Raw genomic sequence first — 19,014 nt, 5'->3', positions numbered from 1 at the left:
AATGCCTCCATTGATTGCAAATGTAGCAGTATGGCACAAGGAGAGGTGGTCTTCTCAATTAAGACTTTATATATCAAAACCAGCATTTTCCATCTGGAAGCCAGGGCACATCATGGAGCACCAGTAACACTTGCTGCCACCAAGTACCACCAGTTAATAGGCAGGTTACTGCACTCTGCACAATCTTACATTTCCAGATTGACCTCAACTATATCCCCATGCAGAGTCAACTGGAATAAACCAGTTTTGAAGTAACAAAGACAAGGATCACTGGCAAGAAGATTTGCATTTGGGAAAAAAAAATGGCCACAGTCAGATGGTAAAAACCTCTCCTGGACACTGCTGCTATATGATCATCTAACAGCAGCTGGAGACCCCATACTATTCCCAATGAAGATGGGTAAACAAATGGTGAGAACACACCCTCAGTCAAAAGGCGAGAGACCATTGTCACCATATTATCCAATTGCTTCCCCCAACTCACCAACTGTATCTGTCTTATCTAGACAGAGCATCAGCCAGCTGGCTTCCACCACTGCCCCAATCTTCCTCCAACACTGGCCTAGACTTTCAACAGCATGGCTATATCAGGAGACAGTGACAGAGCTGAAGGTCATCAGCATACTGAAAACACAGCAGCCCCTATCTTCTGACTAACCCTCCCAACAGCCCCACACATTGAACAGGAGGGGAGACACGACAGATCCCTGCAGAAGTCCTTATTATGGTACCCAAAGAAAAGAGAAGCAACTTTCTCATATCACTTTCCGGAAATATTTAGCCAAGAATGAACGAAGCCACCCAAGAGTAGCGCCATTCACTCCTACTACAATTGGCAGTAAGATAACACCACCTCTTAATCAAAGGTGTCAGAGGCTGCTAACAGATCTAACAGTATCAGTATAGACACATGATTTTAATCCATAGCTAGCAGATCATCTACCAATGTAACCAGTTTAATATCTTTGGAGAAGTCACAGTTTTACGAGCACTTTCATCTAAGTATTACTACATTGTGATGACTACTAGATTGAGTAGAGACTAGCATAACAGACTCATCCACCAAGAGCACTTACACTTCAAGAAAATTGTGGTATTGCTGAAGAGAACTTTTCCAAAATGAAAAAACTTTTTCCCCTGCAAAGACAAAAAAATTAAAGAGATGAGGAAGACAACTGGATAACATTAGATCATTTCAATAAGTAAACACGGCTTTCTTTCACCCAGAATTTCAAGCACAATCGTCAAGAGAACCCAAACTCTTAAGCAAGAGCTCGCCTAACTGATTTAGTATTTATGATTCTTCCACCCCCAATTCCAGCATATCCAGCCAAACCTACAAAGGAGATCTTGCAAAGGTATTTTATTTAAATCAGACTTTGCTTCTTTGTGGTATATAAAAAGGGTCTAGGTTTTTGGTTTTTTACCCCTAAAACTAACAGGAGCTGTGATCCTCTCTAATTTTGCTGGAAGACCTCAAGAATTTCTCAGAGGATGTGAACTGTTAGTTTTCACAACTTGGCTGACAGTGGAGAGAAGCAGATTCTTTAACAGAGATATCCTTTCACCAAAAGGTTTTAATCACTAACGTTAAACAGCTATAAAACACAGTTTAGCAGTCTGGTAAGAAAGCCTTCCTCTTCTCAAATGCAGTTTTCATTTTCTGTACTTTTTGGAGGTCATTTCACTAGCACTAAAGGCATCAGAGTGTCTACTAGCCTATACAAATGCAAAACATGAGGAGTAAAAAAAAAAAAAATAATAATAATCTAAGTTTCCAGCCCTTCTACACAAATCGAATGAAAAAGGGGCACAACAAGCCCAACTTTGTTCCCTTTTGAAGGTCAGCTTAAAAACTCTAGGACCATGTTACTGAGCAAAGACAATGGCAAGATTCTCATGCCCCAGGAAAAAAACCCAACGGTGCAGCGAGCAAACGAGCAGACAGCGCCGCGCACACGCTGCCCCGGGCGGGCTGGCCCAGCCCACTGCCACCCTGGCGGCGCTTCGCCAGGGCGCCCCCAGCGACACCTCCGCCTCTCCCTGCGCCGGGGCCCGCCCGGCCGGGGATAGAGCAGAGCAGAGCAACGTCCCCCTCGCCGCTTCCCGGATCTGCCCCGCCCCCGGGATCCGGGATGGAGCGGGGAGCGGCCCCCCCGGCCCGCACTCACCAGAGGCACCGGCAGCCGCCACTTGGAGAGCTGGGCGGCGCCGACCGGGCCCGGGAGCAGCAGTAGCAGCAGGGCCGCCACCGGCACTAAGCGGAGTCGCCGCCACCCGCGCCGCGGAGCAACCATCCTGCCGCAGCGACTGAGCGCGGAGTTGGTCTCGCCCCTTCCGGGCCTGGGCGGCAGGGCGTGGCCGCTGCGTTGTGTCACTGCCCGCCAGCGTCGGGGATGGGAACGGGGGAGGAGCTTCTCGCCATGTAGTATTCATGCGTCATCACAACCTTATGAGGCAGAGATATGACGTCACTCTTGAGGCCGGTTCTGTTGATGTGCTGAGGGGCATCGTCTTGTTGCGCCCCCATCAGGGCCTATAGGCGCACACGCAGGGTTGCCTCATCCTGGTGGTGTCCTGACACAACTTCACCTCATGGTATTGTGACATGAGGCCGTCACGGTGCTGTCCTTACCCCAAAACTTCATCGAATTGGATTGGTTTTGTCCCACCCTGATAGAGTTAATGTATCACAGCAGGTGTCTGTATTGTTACAGACATACTTGCTGACAGGTATTTTGAAATAAATTATCAAAATAATTCAAACTGGCATGATTATACAGTGTTATTTTGACAAATAAAACATGCAGAATTTTAAAATAATGGGTGTAGAATTTTTAGGCACAGAATTCCCCTAGGAGTAAGAATCTTATAATTCTGCATACAATGCTGATACACATATTTTATCAGGACAATAATGCACGGCAGATTGTGAATTTTCAACTGGTACCTCACAGTGCATATCTTATATGAAATTTATCATAAAAAGGGCGAACATCATGCGGTAAACTGTCACTGTCATCTGTGTCCCATGATGAGGCGATGCAAAAGTTAGTCCAAGTACACAAACTAAAAATAGGTTTCAGAGTAGCAGCCGTGTTAGTCTGTATTCGCAAAAAGAAAAGGAGTACTTGTGGTACCTTAGAGACTAACAAGTTTATTAGAGCATAAGCTTTCGTGAGCTACAGCTCACTTCATCGGATGCATTTGGTGGAAAAAACAGAGGAGAGATTTATATACATACACACAGAGAACATGAATGCTATCTGAGGGCTTGGGCGGATTTTATCAGCATACTTTTCCAGCCTTTGAAGCCTTTTTCAGATTGTACTGGGGCACAGCATTGACACACCATTGTGTTGCATATTTATTTACTTTTATTAGATTTCACTAAACAGTGCCTGGTTTCCTACTTTACAAAGAAGAACAAAGCTTAATAATAAGTTAAAATATGAAATCTCCATATGCAGGTCTGTTTACAGAAAATGGTCTCCAGAAGAATAAGAATTGCAGTTTTAGTTATCTTAGAGTGAGGAGATGAAGTCTAACTTTAGATCCCATTATGAGGCTTTTGACTACATCAGAAACTGTCACAAGAGTCAGTCAAACCATTAAAACGTGGGAGAAATTTGCCAATCACTACCCCATTTTCTTTTTTAAAGTATAAACCTAATACAGAGAACTGAATCCAACCCAAGTCAGTAATGACCAAACTTGTTACACTCTGAAAGAGGTTTGGTGGCTTATATGAAATGAGTTTTTGGTAGGGACACAGTCCATTTCCTAGTGAACAAGTGACCACATCATAAGAACTACCCAAATATAGAACTCACTGGTAATCACAGCAGAGATACTAACAACTGGATGATCATGTGAACTGAATTCCCATCTGACTGTAAAGGAGGGGCCTCTAGGGCAGGCAGGAAAAGTTTGCCTCTAGTGTAATTGCTCTATAAATAAATTGTGGGTTTGCCCATAGGATTGTCAGCTGCAAGTCTGGTGATGCTGCCAGCACTTTAAAAAAAAAAAAAAGCAGGCTTGTAGACGTTTGCCAGCTGTTTGTTTTCTAAATACCTTCTCCATCCCCACCTTGATACCAGTTCTCTGGGCACCACACTAATAAACATGCCACGCCATATTGTCATTTGCAGTTATTCTTTACACGCAGATTGACATTCAGACGAACTGCTGACGAAAGAAGAACTCAATTTCCCAGAATCCTTTCAGAGAAGGTGCCGTCAAAGGCTGTCATTGGCTGAAGGCTTCCCTCTGTCATTGGCACTGCACGATCAGAAGTGATGATGAGGAGACATTTACCAACAGACATAGATCAGGTCAGAGCACTGTAGTTCACAAAACACTGAGTTTAATGGAACCAGCTAAGGAAGAAGAAAGCAGGTAAAACACAAATAATTGCGCAATTGCTATGTACAGATCTGAGCTGACAGGATAGTGCTTGGCTGGGAGGAAGGGGAGAGAAAGGCACTTTTTTTTCCGGCATAGCCCTTCCTCATCTTCAATTTTACTTTGCAAACTTAACAGCTGTCATCATTTGAGGACATTGTTTGTTTAACATACAATAAGAAACATTATGGGTCAAATATTTACAGAATAATATTGAGAAGGCACTGAAAATAGCAGGCAAACATTATTAGAAAACAATGTAATGAGAAAGAACTTGACACTCAGATTTTTCCATGTTGATGTCTAAATATATTGAATATGTATAAAGTAGGTTTGGTGACCAAAATGGTCCACTTCCGTGGAACTGACACGGTAGTTTACAATTTAATTTTATATGATACCCCATTTCGTCACATTACAAAGAATGAGAAGTGGATGGGGTGGATAAGGTCAAGAGTGACAGCAATAGGGTTGTGCAGTTACTTGGTTTAGGCATGTGCATCTCTAGGTGGTTAATTTTAAGAGTTGGGTTGTTGTCCAAACTTTTGAGTGCTTGACTTTGCAACCTAAATAACGTTCTTTTAACATAGGTATTTTATATGTAATTTCCTAGGGTTTATTTTTTAAAGGAAAAAGGTAAAAAATTTTGTGATGTGCAGCTGTGTAGTGAGGCAGACTGGCCTCCCTCTAGTCCCGAGAGGGAGGAACCCTTACATCAGGAGTTCTCAAAGTGGGGGTCTTGACCCCTCAGGGGGTCACAAGGTTATTCCATGGGGGGGTCACAAGCTATCATCCTCCACCCCCAATGCTGCCAGCATTTATAATAGTGTTTAATATAAAAAATGATGACTTTAATTTATATGTGGGGGAGTCATACTCAGAGGCTTGCTGTGTGAAAAGGGTCACCAGTACAAAAGTTTGAGAACCACTGCCTTACATTCTCCCTGGTGGGTACAGCTAACCCGACCCCACCTCCCTTACAAGAAGTGCAGCGGCGAGGCAGGAAGAATAGAAATGTAGGGCCCTGCAGCTCAGTTGCAGGCAGATGTCCTTACTAGAGTGCCGAACCCTCAGTAAGGTCCAGGACCAGCCACACAGTAGACTGACACCCTACAGTCCCAGGAGATGGAAGACACTGGGGAGATACCAGAGGAAGGGCTGTGAGCCAGAGTCTGGCGGCGACAGAGCAGCGTCAGCAGAAATGGGTAGGAAGTAGCTCAGGGAAACCAGACCTGGGTACAGTTGTGCTGTCAGGACATGGGGCAGCGATTTTATGTTCCCTTGCTGATCACCTGCCATGGCTAGGTCACTGGGCTGGGACCTGGTGGAGCAAGATGCGCACAGGTCTCCCTATCCTCACATTGTTCCTAGAGACAACAACAACAAAGGTGTGACAAGATTATGACTGTCAACAGATGGCTTAGGCAGGGGTGCTATAAGGAGGGCTTTGGGATGTATGGCCACTGGGAGGCGTTTACAGACAGAGGACAGTTCTCTCGGGATGGACTTCATCTGAGTAGGGAAGGAAATAGACTTCTAGGATCAAGGCTGGCACAACTGGTAAAGAGAGCTTTAAACTAGGAATTAGGGGGAGATGGTTGGGAGATGTCCAGGTAATCTCCACGCCAGATTTTAGCATTGAGAGGGAAGAAGACGAAGTAAGAAAGGATACAGCCATGGGTAGGAGAATGTATATAAGGAGCGAGGGCGGTGTGGATACTAGTCTAATAGGTTATACTGGCTGTAGAATGACTGTGCCTAATAGGGTACAAAATGTGAGCGAGGCCAAACAGCAAAAATTAAGATGTTCGTACACCAATGTGAGGAGCCTAGGTAACAAAATAGAGGAACTAGAGCTATTGGTACAGGAAGTGAAACCAGATATTATAGGGATAACAGAAACATGGTGGAATAGTAGTCATGACTGGACTACAGGTATTGAAGGGTATGTGCTGTTTAGGAAAGACAGAAATAAAGGTAAAGGTGGTGGAGTAGCATTGTATATCAATGATGAGGTAGAATGTAAAGAAATAAGAAGCGATGCAATGGATAAGACAGAGTCCGTCTGGGCAAAAATTACATTGGGGAAGAAAACTAGTAAAGCCTCTCCTACGATGGTGCTTGGGGTGTGCTATAGACCTCCGGGATCTAACTTGGATATGGATAGAGCCCTTTTTAAAGTTTTTAATCAAGTAAATACTAATGGAAACTGCGTGATCATGGGAGACTTTAACTTCCCAGATATAGACTGGAGGACCAGTGCTAGTAATAATAATAGGGCTCAGATTTTCCTAGATGCGCTAGCTGATGGATTCCTTCATCAAGTAGTTGCTGAACCAACTAGAGGGGATGCCATTTTAGATTTAATTTTGGTGAGTAGCGAGGACCTCATAGAAGAAATGGTTGTAGGGGATAATCTTGGCTCAAGTGATCATGAGCTAATTCAGTTCAAACTGAACGGAAGGATTAACAAAAATAAATCTGCAACTAGAGTTTTTGATTTCAAAAGGGCTGACTTTCAAAAATTAAGGAAATTAGTTAGGGAAGTGGATTGGACTGAAGAACTTATGGATCTAAAGGTAGAGGAGGCCTGGGATTACTTTAAATCAAAGCTGCAGAAGCTATCGGAAGCCTGTATCCCAAGAAAGGGGAAAAAAATCATAGGAAGGAGTTGTAGACCAAGCTGGATGAGCAAGCATCTTAGAGAGGTGATTAAAAAGAAGCAGAAAGCATACAGGGAGTGGAAGATGGGAGGGATCAGCAAGGAAAGCTACCTTATTGAGGTCAGAACATGTAGGGATAAAGTGAGACAGGCTAAAAGTCGAGTAGAGTTGGACCTTGCAAAGGGAATTAAAACCAAGAGTAAAAGGTTCTATAGCCATATAAATAAGAAGAAAACTAAGAAAGAAGAAGTGGGGCCGCTAAACACTGAGGATAGAGTGGAGGTTAAAGATAATCTAGGCATGGCCCAATATCTAAACAAATACTTTGCCTCAGTCTTTAATAAGGCTAAAGAGGATCTTAGGGATAATGGTAGCATGACAAATGGGAATGAGGATATGGAGATAGATATTACCATATCTGAGGTAGAAGCGAAACTGAAACAGCTTAATGGGACTAAATCGGGGGGCCCAGATAATCTTCATCCAAGAATATTAAAGGAATTGGCACCTGAAATTGCAAGCCCATTAGCAAGAATTTTTAATGAATCTGTAAACTCAGGAGTTGTACCGAATGATTGGAGAATTGCTAATATAGTTCCTATTTTTAAGAAAGGGAAAAAAGTGATCTGGGTAACTACAGGCAGTTAGTTTGACATCTGTAGTATGCAAGGTCCTGGAAAAAATTTTGAAGGAGAAATTAGTTAAGGACATTGAAGTCAATGGTAAATGGGACAAAATACAACATAGTTTTACAAAAGGTAGATCGTGCCAAACCAACCTAATCTCCTTTTTTGAAAAAGTAACAGATTTTTTAGATAAAGGAAATGCAGTGGATCTAATTTACCTACATTTCAGTAAGGTGTTTGATACCGTGCCACATGGGGAATTATTAGTTAAATTGGAGAAGATGGGGATCAATATGAACATCAAAAGGTGGATAAGGAATTAGTAAAAGGGGAGACTGCAACGGGTCCGACTGAAAGGCGAACTGTCAGGTTGGAGGGAGGTTACCAGTGGAGTTCCTCAGGGATCGGTTTTGGGACCAATCTTATTTAATCTTTTTATTACTGACCTTGGCACAAAAAATGGGAGTGTGCTAATAAAGTTTGCAGATGATACAAAGCTGGGAGGTATTGCCAATTCAGAGAAGGATCGGGATATTATACAGAAGGATCTGGATGACCTTGTAAACTGGAGTAATAGTAATAGGATGAAATTTAATAGTGAGAAGTGTAAGGTTATGCATTTAGGGATTAATAACAAGAATTTTAGTTATAAATTGGGGACGCATCAATTAGAAGTAACGGAAGAGGAGAAGGACCTTGGAGTATTGGTTGATCATAGGATGACTATGAGCTGCCAATGTGATATGGCTGTGAAAAAAGCTAATGCGGTTTTGGGATGCATCAGAAGAGGCATTTCCAGTAGGGATAAGGAGGCTTTAGTACCATTATACAAGGCACTGGTGAGACCTCACCTAGAATACTGTGTGCAGTTCTGGTTTCCCATGTTTAAAAAGGATGAATTCAAACTGGAGCAGGTACAGAGAAGGGCTACTAGGATGATCCGAGGAATGGAAAACTTGTCTTATGAAAGGAGACTTAAGGACCTTGGCTTGTTTAGCCTAACTAAAAGAAGATTGAGGGGAGATATGATTGCTCTCTATAAATATATCAGAGGGATAAATACAGGAGAGGGAGAGGAATTATTTAAGCTCAGCACCAATGTGGACACAAGAACAAATGGCCACCAGGAAGTTTAGACTTGAAATTAGACGAAGGAGGAGTGAAGGAGGAGTGAAGTTTTGGAATAGCCTTCAAAGGGAAGCAGTGGGGGCAAAAGATCTATCTGGTTTTAAGATTCTACTCGATAAGTTTATGGAGGAGATGGTATGATGGGATAATGGGATTTTGGTAAGTAATTGATCTTTAAATATTCAGGGTAAATAGGCCTAATCCCCTGAGATGGGATATTAGATGGATGGGATCCGAGTTACCCAGAAAAGAATTTTCTGTAGTATCTGGCTGGTGAATCTTGCCCATATGCTCAGGGTTTAGCTGATTGCCATATTTGCGGTCGGGAAGGAATTTTCCTCCAGGGCAGATTGGAGAGGCCCTGGAGGTTTTTCGCCTTCCTCTGTAGCATGGGGCATGGGTGACTTGAGGGAGGCTTCTCTGCTCCTTGAAGTCTTTAAACCATGATTTGAGGACTTCAATAGCTCAGACATAGGTGAGGTTTTTTGTAGGAGTGGGTGGGTGAGATTCTGTGGCCTGCGCTGTGCAGGAGGTCGGACTAGATGATCAGAATGGTCCCTTCTGACCTTAGAATCTATGAATCTATAAGATGCGCACAGGTCTCCCTACCCCCACATTGCTGGCCCCCACATGAGGCTTGCTGCATCCTCACCTCAGGAGTCCTGCCCCAGACTGTTGTTGATTTCCTCCACCAGGAGGCAGAGGATTATAGATTCTGAGCTAGAGCAAGCAAACACGCTTGGTGCTTGCCCCAGCGGAGGCTGTGGGCCATAGATCATGGGCCATACTCAGCCTGCACTCAGGAGGCCGGAATGCTAGATTTTTGGTGAGTATTCCATCCAGGGTCCCGGGCTACCAGCTGACAGGTTGAGTGCTGGGTCCTCCATTGGAGATTGGAAGTACAGAGTGGGCAGTGCCGGGACCACAAGTCAGGCCTCCCGACAACATGCAGCTGACCTACTGACTCCCCCACATACCGCTGGTAGGGAGTGCCCAGACCCAAGATGGAGGAACCCTTGCAAGCTGGAAGAATCTTTCCCTCATGCATTGCCATCAGGGTTTGAACCAGAACAAATCAGTATAGACTTCCACCACTTGAGCTAAAGAACTAAGGGCTTGACTATCAAAGGGGACTTAGATGTTCCAGCTCCTAGGTGCTCTGCCTCCCAATGGAATTGGGACCCAGGCCCACCCTACTCTGCCAGGTCCTGACCCAGGGCCCTGTAGAACCAGTAGTCCTGATTTCAGATTCAGGTTTCCTCAACAAACACATTCCCTGGGCCACTTCCTACCCTTGAATCCCGCTCCAACAGTTTCCCCAGAGGCAGCAGCCACCTGAGTCCCTCTGTCTCCCATTGATTGGGGTCTGCAGTGGACTCAGCTTCAGCAGACTGGGGCCCTGGCAGGAGCCCACAGCCTGCATCCACTCTTCTGCTCAGTCAGCCCATACTGAGCTGAGCTGGTTCCTTTTATACCCTGCTTCCAGCTGTAGCATGCTCAGCAAGGGTGAGGAGGTGTGGCCTCTGAGCCCCCAGTGAGTGGTTAACTCCTGCTGAGCCAATATGGGGTTGGTACACCCCATCATAATGGGACAAAGAAAAAACACTTCTCCACCCTGAGGTTTCTCTCCCTGTGGAAATTCAAAGACTACTGCAAAAAAATGGAAGTGTTCAGACTTCTCAAAAAAAGGTCAAAAGAATGTTTTATAATGAAAAATTTTAAGCAGCCTAAATACAAGGGTCACTGCCAACGATCTCTATAACGATACAGATTAATTAATACATTTGCCATTGTATTTGTTTATTTCAACCAGCAGTTAGGGCGTGATTCAGGAATCATGTGTAGTTCTCTGGTCTATATTATGTAGTAGGTCAGACTTGATCATAATGGTCCCCTCTGATTTACAATGTATGAATCCATGAATTGACTATAATCTTTGTAATCAGGCCATAGTTGCATAAATTGCATCTATCTGCAATTTTGTATGTTGCATGTATAAGCACAGCCATCCTGAGTCGGATAATGGTCCATTTAGACCAGTATCCTGTCTCTAGCAGTACTCGAGTTTCCATGGGAGTGTACAGAACAGGGCAGTTGAAGTGATTCATCCCTGTTTTCCCCTCCCAGCTTCTGGCAGTCAGAGGTTTAAGCTCATCTCAAGTATGTGGTTGCATCCCTGGCCATCTTGGCTAATAGCATTGATGGACCTAGCCTCCTTGAATTAATCTAATTCTTTTTTGAACCCAGTTATACTTTTGGCCATCACAACATCATATGGCAATGAGTTCCACAGGTTAATTGTACATTGCATGAAAAAATACTTCCTCTTACTTGTATTAAACGTACTGCCTACTCTTTTTGTCAGGTGACCCCTGATTTTTATACTGTGGAAAAGGAAAATAACTCTCTACTTTTTTCCACACTATTCATAGACCTCTGTCATATCCCCCCTTAACTGTCTCTTTTTTAAACTAAACAACCTTAATCTTTTAGTTTCTCCTTGTGTTGAAGCCTTTCCATACCCTTGATCATCTTTGTTGCCCTTTTCTGAATCTTTTCCTGTTCCACTATATCTTTTTTGAGATGAGGTGACCAAACTGGACAGAATATTCAAGGTGTGGGCATACCATGTATTCATATACTGTCATTATGATATTTTCTGTCTTATTTTCTATCCCTTTCCTAATATTTCCTAGGATTCTGTTAGTCTTTTTGATCACTGCTATGCACTGAGCTGACATTTTTCAGAAAACTATCTGAATTTGTTCGATGTATGTTTTATACAGTTATTAGATATTGACAACAAATGAGATCAAAATCTGTTGGAAGATGTAAGGCACTTCTGTTTTTAGAATTGTAAGAACTTCTGGCCTTATTTTCCGCTGGATAACATAGGTATTTAGTTATTAATTAGCCATTAATTAAAGCACAGTACTTAATTACTAGCATCTATTTTTCTGAATTCTTTGGGCTCAGCTATGGTACCTCAGAGGGCTGACTCACACATCCCAAGTTGTGTTGTCTGGAAACTTTCGGCCTGTTCTTGAAAGGGTTGATCATCTGTGAGTGAGAGTTGCATGTGCTCAGTACCTACTAGGATCAGACCCACTATGCCTTTGGGAAGAATAATTACTTCCAGAGATAATGGGGAAGCACACAATGGCTGAGCAGTAGAATTTATTACATCTCTTCAACAGGCATAGCCATCACTGACCTCACCCTGCCAGCTGTAGGGGAGGCAAAAGAAGGTATTCCTGAGTTTCTCCCTCTCTATTCCCACCCCTAGAAGTGGACCATGAACTGAATTACTGAGACTGCCGTTGGACAACTCATCTCAAACTGCAGGATCCCAAGTATTTATTTATGCTAATAGTCAGCTCTTTTAGTCACCGATTTAATGATTTTTGTCTAAATATCAAGGTATTAAATGGAAATTGTTTAGTGCTCAAAACCATAAGAATAATTCATTTATTTCAGTACAAAAGCTCAAAATGGTTCAGTTCCAATACTCTTTGCATTTCAATGCTATGTAAACTGTAAGCATTTTCTTTAATCCCCCCTGCTCTTGTGCTGTCATTATTTGATTATTTAACAAGTGTTTAGAAAACAGACTTCTTAAAAGTTCTGTTTTATTTAGTGTTCAAGATGAGGCTGTGGACAAAAGCAATTTTAAGAACTGCAACCACATTGCTTTCTACAGGTAAGGAGGTGGGTTCCATCCTAAGTGTATTTTTCACGCTCGGCATGATTGATTTATTTCATTATATTACATGGACATCTATAACAAGGATTCTAAATAAGGGAGGTGTTTTTTTAAAGACAAAATACTGAAGTTAAAACAAAAAATAAATTACAGTTCATAATCATACCTTAGTTTAAAGCAACCAAGGAATACACAAAGTTTGAGAATGAATACGACTTTCAAGGAGAGCTTTCCACTCAACAGCAATACCATTTTTGGAAATAATTAGTATATTCTAAATAGAAATGGTGTCAAACTGAAATCTCAAATGCAGGATCATCTCATCGTCCCCCAAAATTCCAGAAAAGTCTGCATTTGAATCTCTATATCTTAACAAGCACCTATACTATTTACCTTTGGATAAGATTGTAGGGAGCTTGTTTTCTGGATATTGTTCTTCTGTGTCCCAAAATGGCAGAAATCTCACAGAGATCAATTGTTCTCCTGAGATTTCTGCCCTTTGGGGCCAAAGATTTATAAGACTAACTCAGAGGATTTCAGTGGTGCTGAACCTGAACTATAGCCCTAGTTTAACATCAAACCTGAACTCCATGCCCTATTATTCTGATTAAATTACTCCAGATATAAACATTCCCTTCTCCCACATCTACCAGGAATCCATTTTCCAACATTATCTGATTTTATGTGGAGAAAAGAAGTAACTGTCTCTAGTTGTACTAATTAGCCAATTATACATCTGACGAAGATTTTAATCTTACATGTTTGTTTCCCTTCTGCAGCGAATTCCATCCTAAAGGCCCAGTTATGCACAGCAGGATAGCTTTTCTTGATTCGTCGTCTTTATGTTAGTTCCCCTCTTGGTCATGCTTTTAAAGACACCATTTTTAAATGAGTCTATATTTCTCCACCGTATTCTAATTTATACAAAATAAATATAAATCTTACATATACACAAGGGAATTGGTTCACTCACCAATGAAATGCAGTAGCTATTTACCACGACATCTGAAACCAGGAATATGACAGGAGGTGAAGTAAACTTTATCCATTTGAAACTGTCTGCAGGGGGAAGTTAAGGAGGCAGAATATGATTGCCAAACTTGGAATTTGGCCAGGGCACTTGGGTTAACCCTATTGTTGCAAAAACAATTGTACTGATATTTTTATTGATTGTGAACTCAAAAACTCTCTTTTGTAACTCATACATATGATATATTTATAAACTTTTCAGGACAGGAACCATGTCTTTTTCTATCTTTGTACAGCACCTGATACAGCAGAAACCTAGTCCTGGTCAGGACTTCCAGGTGTTATACATAATTAATAATAATGTCTTAACGTAATGAAAAAATAGCAAGTAGTGAATGTAACTGGATTTCTGAAGGATGCCAACTAAGAGTCTGTGAAGGAAAGATGCAATTAAAAGTAATGGCATTCTTTGAATTCCTTCGTCTCAGAGAACTGCATAATACGTATATGAAAAATGCAAGAGCGTTATCCTACTCAGTAAACAATTCCTATTTAATGTAGTATTCCCTAACATCATGTAAACCACGACATTTATAGAGGCCAACAACAATTCTCTGTCTTTGCAGGCGTCAGAAACTTTTACATCCTGGGAAGTTCTTATATCAAGCATTGTTGGATTCGGTTACATTATGCAATGATAGTGTCAAACTCCAAATAATTAATGAGAAGAATAAGGTGAGATCTCACACAGGGAAGTAATGGTAAAAGAAGAGACTATGAATTCGAAAACTGGGTCCTTTCTCTACTGGCGCTCTTTAAAATGAGACTGATAATATTTGCCCACATTTGTAAAGTCATTTGAGAACCTTCGATGCAGGTAGTTCTGTGATCTAATGCAAAATATTAACATCACAAAGATGTCCTTGATTTTACAGATAATTTATATGAATATAAAGAGAGGCTTATTTAAAGAAATTAAATATTTTTTTTCATTTTGGTGACAATACAAAAAATCTAAACAGATGTCTTTATTGCAATGATAGTGTCAAACTCCAAATAATTAATGAGAAGAATAAGGTGAGATCTCACACAGGGAAGTAATGGTAAAAGAAGAGACTATGAATTCGAAAACTGGGTCCTTTCTCTACTGGCGCTCTTTAAAATGAGACTGATAATATTTGCCCACATTTGTAAAGTCATTTGAGAACCTTCGATGCAGGTAGTTCTGTGATCTAATGCAAAATATTAACATCACAAAGATGTCCTTGATTTTACAGATAATTTATATGAATATAAAGAGAGGCTTATTTAAAGAAATTAAATATTTTTTTTCATTTTGGTGACAATACAAAAAATCTAAACAGATGTCTTTTTACCTGAAAAAGGTTTTTTAGATTTAGGGCTTTCTCTCCCATTCCAAAATAACAAATTCAAGTCTGCCCTAATGGATTGAGAACAAGGTGATTTCCTTTGTGTGTTGTAGTGCATGCCAACTGAAAAACTTTAGCAAAAATGATAACTCCTGTAGTTTTCAAAAAAAGAATTTTGCATCCTATAACATTTTGTCTTGAAAGTTTTCCTTCCCAAAATTTCACAAATAAGGAAGTTAAATGAGCAAAGACATTTGCTATCTCGTGGTCCTAGTGATTTCCTATATAAAAGATCCAGGATCAGACAAATTCAGCCTCTCCCTTAGAGCATAAGTCTAGTCTATGAAGTTAGCATATTAAGCTCTTAGGGTGAAGAACAGCCTTACAGGAATCCCTACAGCCTGATCGAAAGAATGACAATGACATTCCTCCTCACCTACAACAGATTGATGGCCAACATTCCAGGTGTCATCCTAGAAGAGAGTGGGGAAAAACGGGTCAGGGGACGACGACATTGTGAAGATCTTCAAGGTTCCTGCATGTAGCAGACACTACACAATGGGGGGAAAAAGGAGTTATTTGGGGTGAGATAGAGTTATGTGGCTTCCACTCCACTTTACATACCTCTAAATTACCAAGATTACGAAGACCAATTATTGACCTACTGGATAGGTAATACTATAACCTTTTTTTTTTTAATTTCCCACTGTGCAGCTCCCCCGGTGTAAGCACCACTGGGAGTACTACTGTAGATAGGGCATTGACATTTTTAACACAATGCCACCTAACCCTGCTCACAGCAGTTCTCAACGACACAGCAATAAAAATGCCTGAGCCTCAAGCCTTATCTACACTAGTGTTCTCGTGGTTGTTAGTATTGGTGGAGTTGCACCAAGACAATGGTGGCAATTTCCTGAAAAATGCTAAACAAAGCCTCCAGCTTGACTTTTTGTAAAAAATTCAGTCCAGTTTTAGTTACAAACTGTGAATATTTATTTCTTAAAAACAGCGAAATAGACCTATCTGGTACAAATTCAAATGCATAGTGACTGTTTGTGTGCAGTTTTGTGCCTACTAAACTGTACTGGATCAGAAGACAGACATAGATTTTTTTCAGAAAATAAATGTCTGGTGATATGAGATCCAGAATTTCTGAATTAAAATATAAATCGATGCCTTTATCACAGTGTAGCACTAGGTGCTACTCTACCTGTTTGTTTGTTTCCAGGTTCCGCTCCTAGTGGAAATCTATGCAATAGAAGGCAACATTTTCAGGCTTAAAATTAATGAGGTAGCTCCTCTCAAATCAAGGTATGAAGTCCCTGATGTTCTCATAAAAGAACCTACCACTCAGAGGTAAGCTCTGGAAGGTGATATTGTCTATTAATTGCTTATACCCCTTCCCCCTCAACGGTGTGTTCTGATCTCTCTCATTTGAGTACAATTGTATTTATTCTCATGAATACCAGGAATTTATAGGAATAGAAAAAAAGCAATTAGCTTATGAAGGTGAATTTGTGCCTGAGGATAAATGTTACACATTGAGGAAGATAATATAGCCTCATATGTGAAACCTGTAACTATATGAGCCAGCCATAAAGTGGACTAGACCTTAGTATGCATCGTTTTGACCTAATGTGTTGTCTATTTGTATTGAGAAAATAAAAACTATTGAGAATGTTGAACGGAACTTTGTAACCAGTTATTGCACTGTTCAGTCTGTGGGCCAGATCCAGGAGTCCTTAGTGCTTACTCAGAACCCACAATTATTTAAGAGAATGGAGTTTTGCTTCAATAGCAGTTTCAAGATTTGGCCTTATGTTACACAATTATTCTTAAATTATCTTTTGTCTAATTTGTTGTTGTTTATCTACAATTATCTAAAACCTATGGAAATCCATTACCTATCTTTTTTTTTTATTTGCCAGGCTCTCTATAGCCCAGAAGGAGGCAGGTATTCTGGTACTGACATGTGCCGGTGAGGACCGCAAGCTTCTTATCACAGCAAATCCATTCCAGATAGAACTAGAGTCCGAGGGTGAGACTATACTGAGTGTGAACACCAATGGCCTGTTGTACTTCGAGCATCTACAACCGCCACCCCAAAACAGGTGTGATATCTCTATATCCCACAGTGTGCACTGTTTGTGATGCTGCTGAAAATAAACCAACAAGAATTCAGATCAGCAAAAATACTGCAGTGCCACCTTTGTAATGCTACTGTCTATACGCAGTGCTCTTGGCTCTGACATTCAGAAAAGTACCAGCACAGCAACTAAGGACAGATTCTGTTCTGACTTTCTCCCTGTGAGACCCCACTGAAGTCAGAATGGAATTTGATCCTGTGAGGCCACATCCATCCTATCTCTGATTGAGGGCACCCCAAACATTGAAACCTGCTCAACTAGAGCAGTGGTTCTCAACCAGGGGTACATGTACCCATGGGGGTACGTAGAGGTCTTCCAGGGGGTACATCAGCTGATCTAGATATTTGCCTAGTTTTTTTACAGACTACATGAAAAGCACTAGTGAAGGCAGTACAAACTAAAATTTCATACAGACAATGACTTGTTTATACTGTTCTATATACCAGGGGTGACTAAACTGCGGCCCTTTTACAGTAAAAGTACGTCTCTCGGAGCCCCCCCAAAATCTTCCCCTCCCCCGCATTCTCCACCTACCAGACTGTTTGAGGAGAGCTTGGAGCTTCTGACGTGTGGTGGGATGGTGGGACTAGGGGCTTCTGCCCAGAAGGAAGGAGGATCTCGGGGCTTCAGCCCCACAGGAGGTACCTGCTGGGGCCCGGGACCCTGGCAGGCACACCCTACAGGGCTGAAGCCCCGAGAACCCGAAATCCTGCAGGGCAGAAGCCCCTAGCCCCACCACCCCGCCACTGGTCTGAAGCCCTAAGCCCCAGCAGGCACGTCCCTGCTCTCAGTCTTTTGAAGATTGTCGTATTCATCTCAGAAGGTTAGTAAGTTTGGCCATCCCTGCTACATACTATACACTGAAATGTCAGTACAATATTTAGATTCCAATTGATTTATTTTATAATTATATGGTAAAAATGAGAAAGTGAGAAATTTTTCAGTAATAGTGTGCTGTGACACTTTTGTATTTTTATGTCTGATTTTGTAAGCAAGTAGTTTTTAAGTGAGGTGTAACCTGAGGGTACGCAAAACTAATCAGATTCCTGAAAGGAGTACAGTAATCTGGAAAGGTTGAGAGCCACTCAACTAGCGCATTTGCCAAAGGGGCTCTCATCTCCTTGAATCTTTGATGAAGGGATTCTGGACCAGTTTAACTAAGCTGTTTGAACCCATTCATTCTGCGTCTTTATCCTATTTCTGGGCCAATTCTATAAGATGCTGAGCACCCTTAATTCCCCTTGACTTTACTGGGGAGTTGAGGGGGCCCAGTATCTCATTTGATCAGGTCCTTAATTTTATCTACTCATCCTCATTATAGCTGAACCTGCTCCTTATGAAGGCATCATTCATCATATAGCTGCAATATTTAGCACTCCAGACCGTTGCAAAATACTGGAAGAATGAGGAGTCATAAAGCAGGGGAAATGGGAATGTGGGTCTATTCTGCAGAGCTGAGAAAGCAACTCGGTAGATAACTCTACCCTAGGGAAAATAATTACTTTAAAAAAATTCTTGTAATGGACAAAGAGCCCTCTGCATGACAGAACACACAAAAATATCTAGTCTGAAAATCTTCTATGCAGGGATAGAGGGGAAAATGCTGACTATTAGAAGTGACTGTAGAAACCTCAGGGACCAGTTCAATAGAATAACCCAAATGAGCTCTGGTTTGGAAAGGAGATCACTGTAAGAAATTAAATACTAAAATCACTTATCAGCTACAAATCTCAACGCACATGATTATTTTACAGAAAAGTCGAAAGCTAAAAGTTCCAGATATTGTAGGAGGTGTTGTAGTTTTTAAAGTTTTCTATCTGAAATCCTCTCAATTAACTGGTTATTTCTGCTCATTTGTTTTCATTAGCAAAACTACAGCACAAAAGAAAGAGGACACATCAACTGACTCCTCGCAGGTAACCCAAGCTTGGTTTGATTCTGGCATTAGTACCCTGTGGGAAGGATGGATCAGTTATCATGAATACAAACTATGTGTTTCTATGG

At 41.5% G+C, this 19,014-nt stretch overlaps 2 protein-coding genes across 11 annotated transcripts in view; one reads left to right on the top strand and one right to left on the bottom strand.

Moving 5' to 3' along the window:
* The window catches only part of TMEM87A (transmembrane protein 87A), a 29,607-nt gene extending 27,227 nt beyond the window's left edge, over window positions 1-2,380 (bottom strand). The window contains exons 1-2 of one of the 5 annotated variants that reach the window (XR_006281967.1): window positions 2,172-2,380; window positions 1,077-1,137 (exon numbers count right to left, since the gene is read on the bottom strand). Coding sequence is in view for 4 of the 5 variants with exons in the window: in XM_038405394.2 (XP_038261322.1) it covers window positions 1,077-1,137; window positions 2,172-2,297 (187 nt within the window). In the remaining variant the exon portion in view is untranslated. The remainder of the gene's footprint in view (window positions 1-1,076; window positions 1,138-2,171) is intronic. The other 4 variants (XM_038405394.2, XM_038405392.2, XM_038405395.2 and 1 more) reach the window with 4 other exon arrangements.
* A 1,865-nt stretch (window positions 2,381-4,245) lies between these two features.
* The window catches only part of GANC (glucosidase alpha, neutral C), a 52,611-nt gene continuing 37,842 nt past the window's right edge, over window positions 4,246-19,014 (top strand). For 2 of the 6 annotated variants that reach the window (XR_006282078.1, XM_038404997.2), the window contains exons 1-6: window positions 4,246-4,398; window positions 12,459-12,521; window positions 14,120-14,228; window positions 16,092-16,219; window positions 16,792-16,974; window positions 18,878-18,926. Coding sequence is in view for 5 of the 6 variants with exons in the window: in XM_038404997.2 (XP_038260925.1) it covers window positions 4,370-4,398; window positions 12,459-12,521; window positions 14,120-14,228; window positions 16,092-16,219; window positions 16,792-16,974; window positions 18,878-18,926 (561 nt within the window). In the remaining variant the exon portion in view is untranslated. The remainder of the gene's footprint in view (window positions 4,399-12,458; window positions 12,522-14,119; window positions 14,229-16,091; window positions 16,220-16,791; window positions 16,975-18,877; window positions 18,927-19,014) is intronic. The other 4 variants (XM_043516575.1, XM_038404994.2, XM_043516577.1 and 1 more) reach the window with 4 other exon arrangements.

This window comes from Dermochelys coriacea, chromosome 6, assembly GCF_009764565.3.
Source record: "Dermochelys coriacea isolate rDerCor1 chromosome 6, rDerCor1.pri.v4, whole genome shotgun sequence".
Lineage (NCBI taxonomy): Eukaryota > Metazoa > Chordata > Testudines > Dermochelyidae > Dermochelys > Dermochelys coriacea.
The sequence above is the reverse complement of the archived record's forward strand: the minus strand, read 5'-3'. Positions and strand labels throughout refer to the sequence as shown.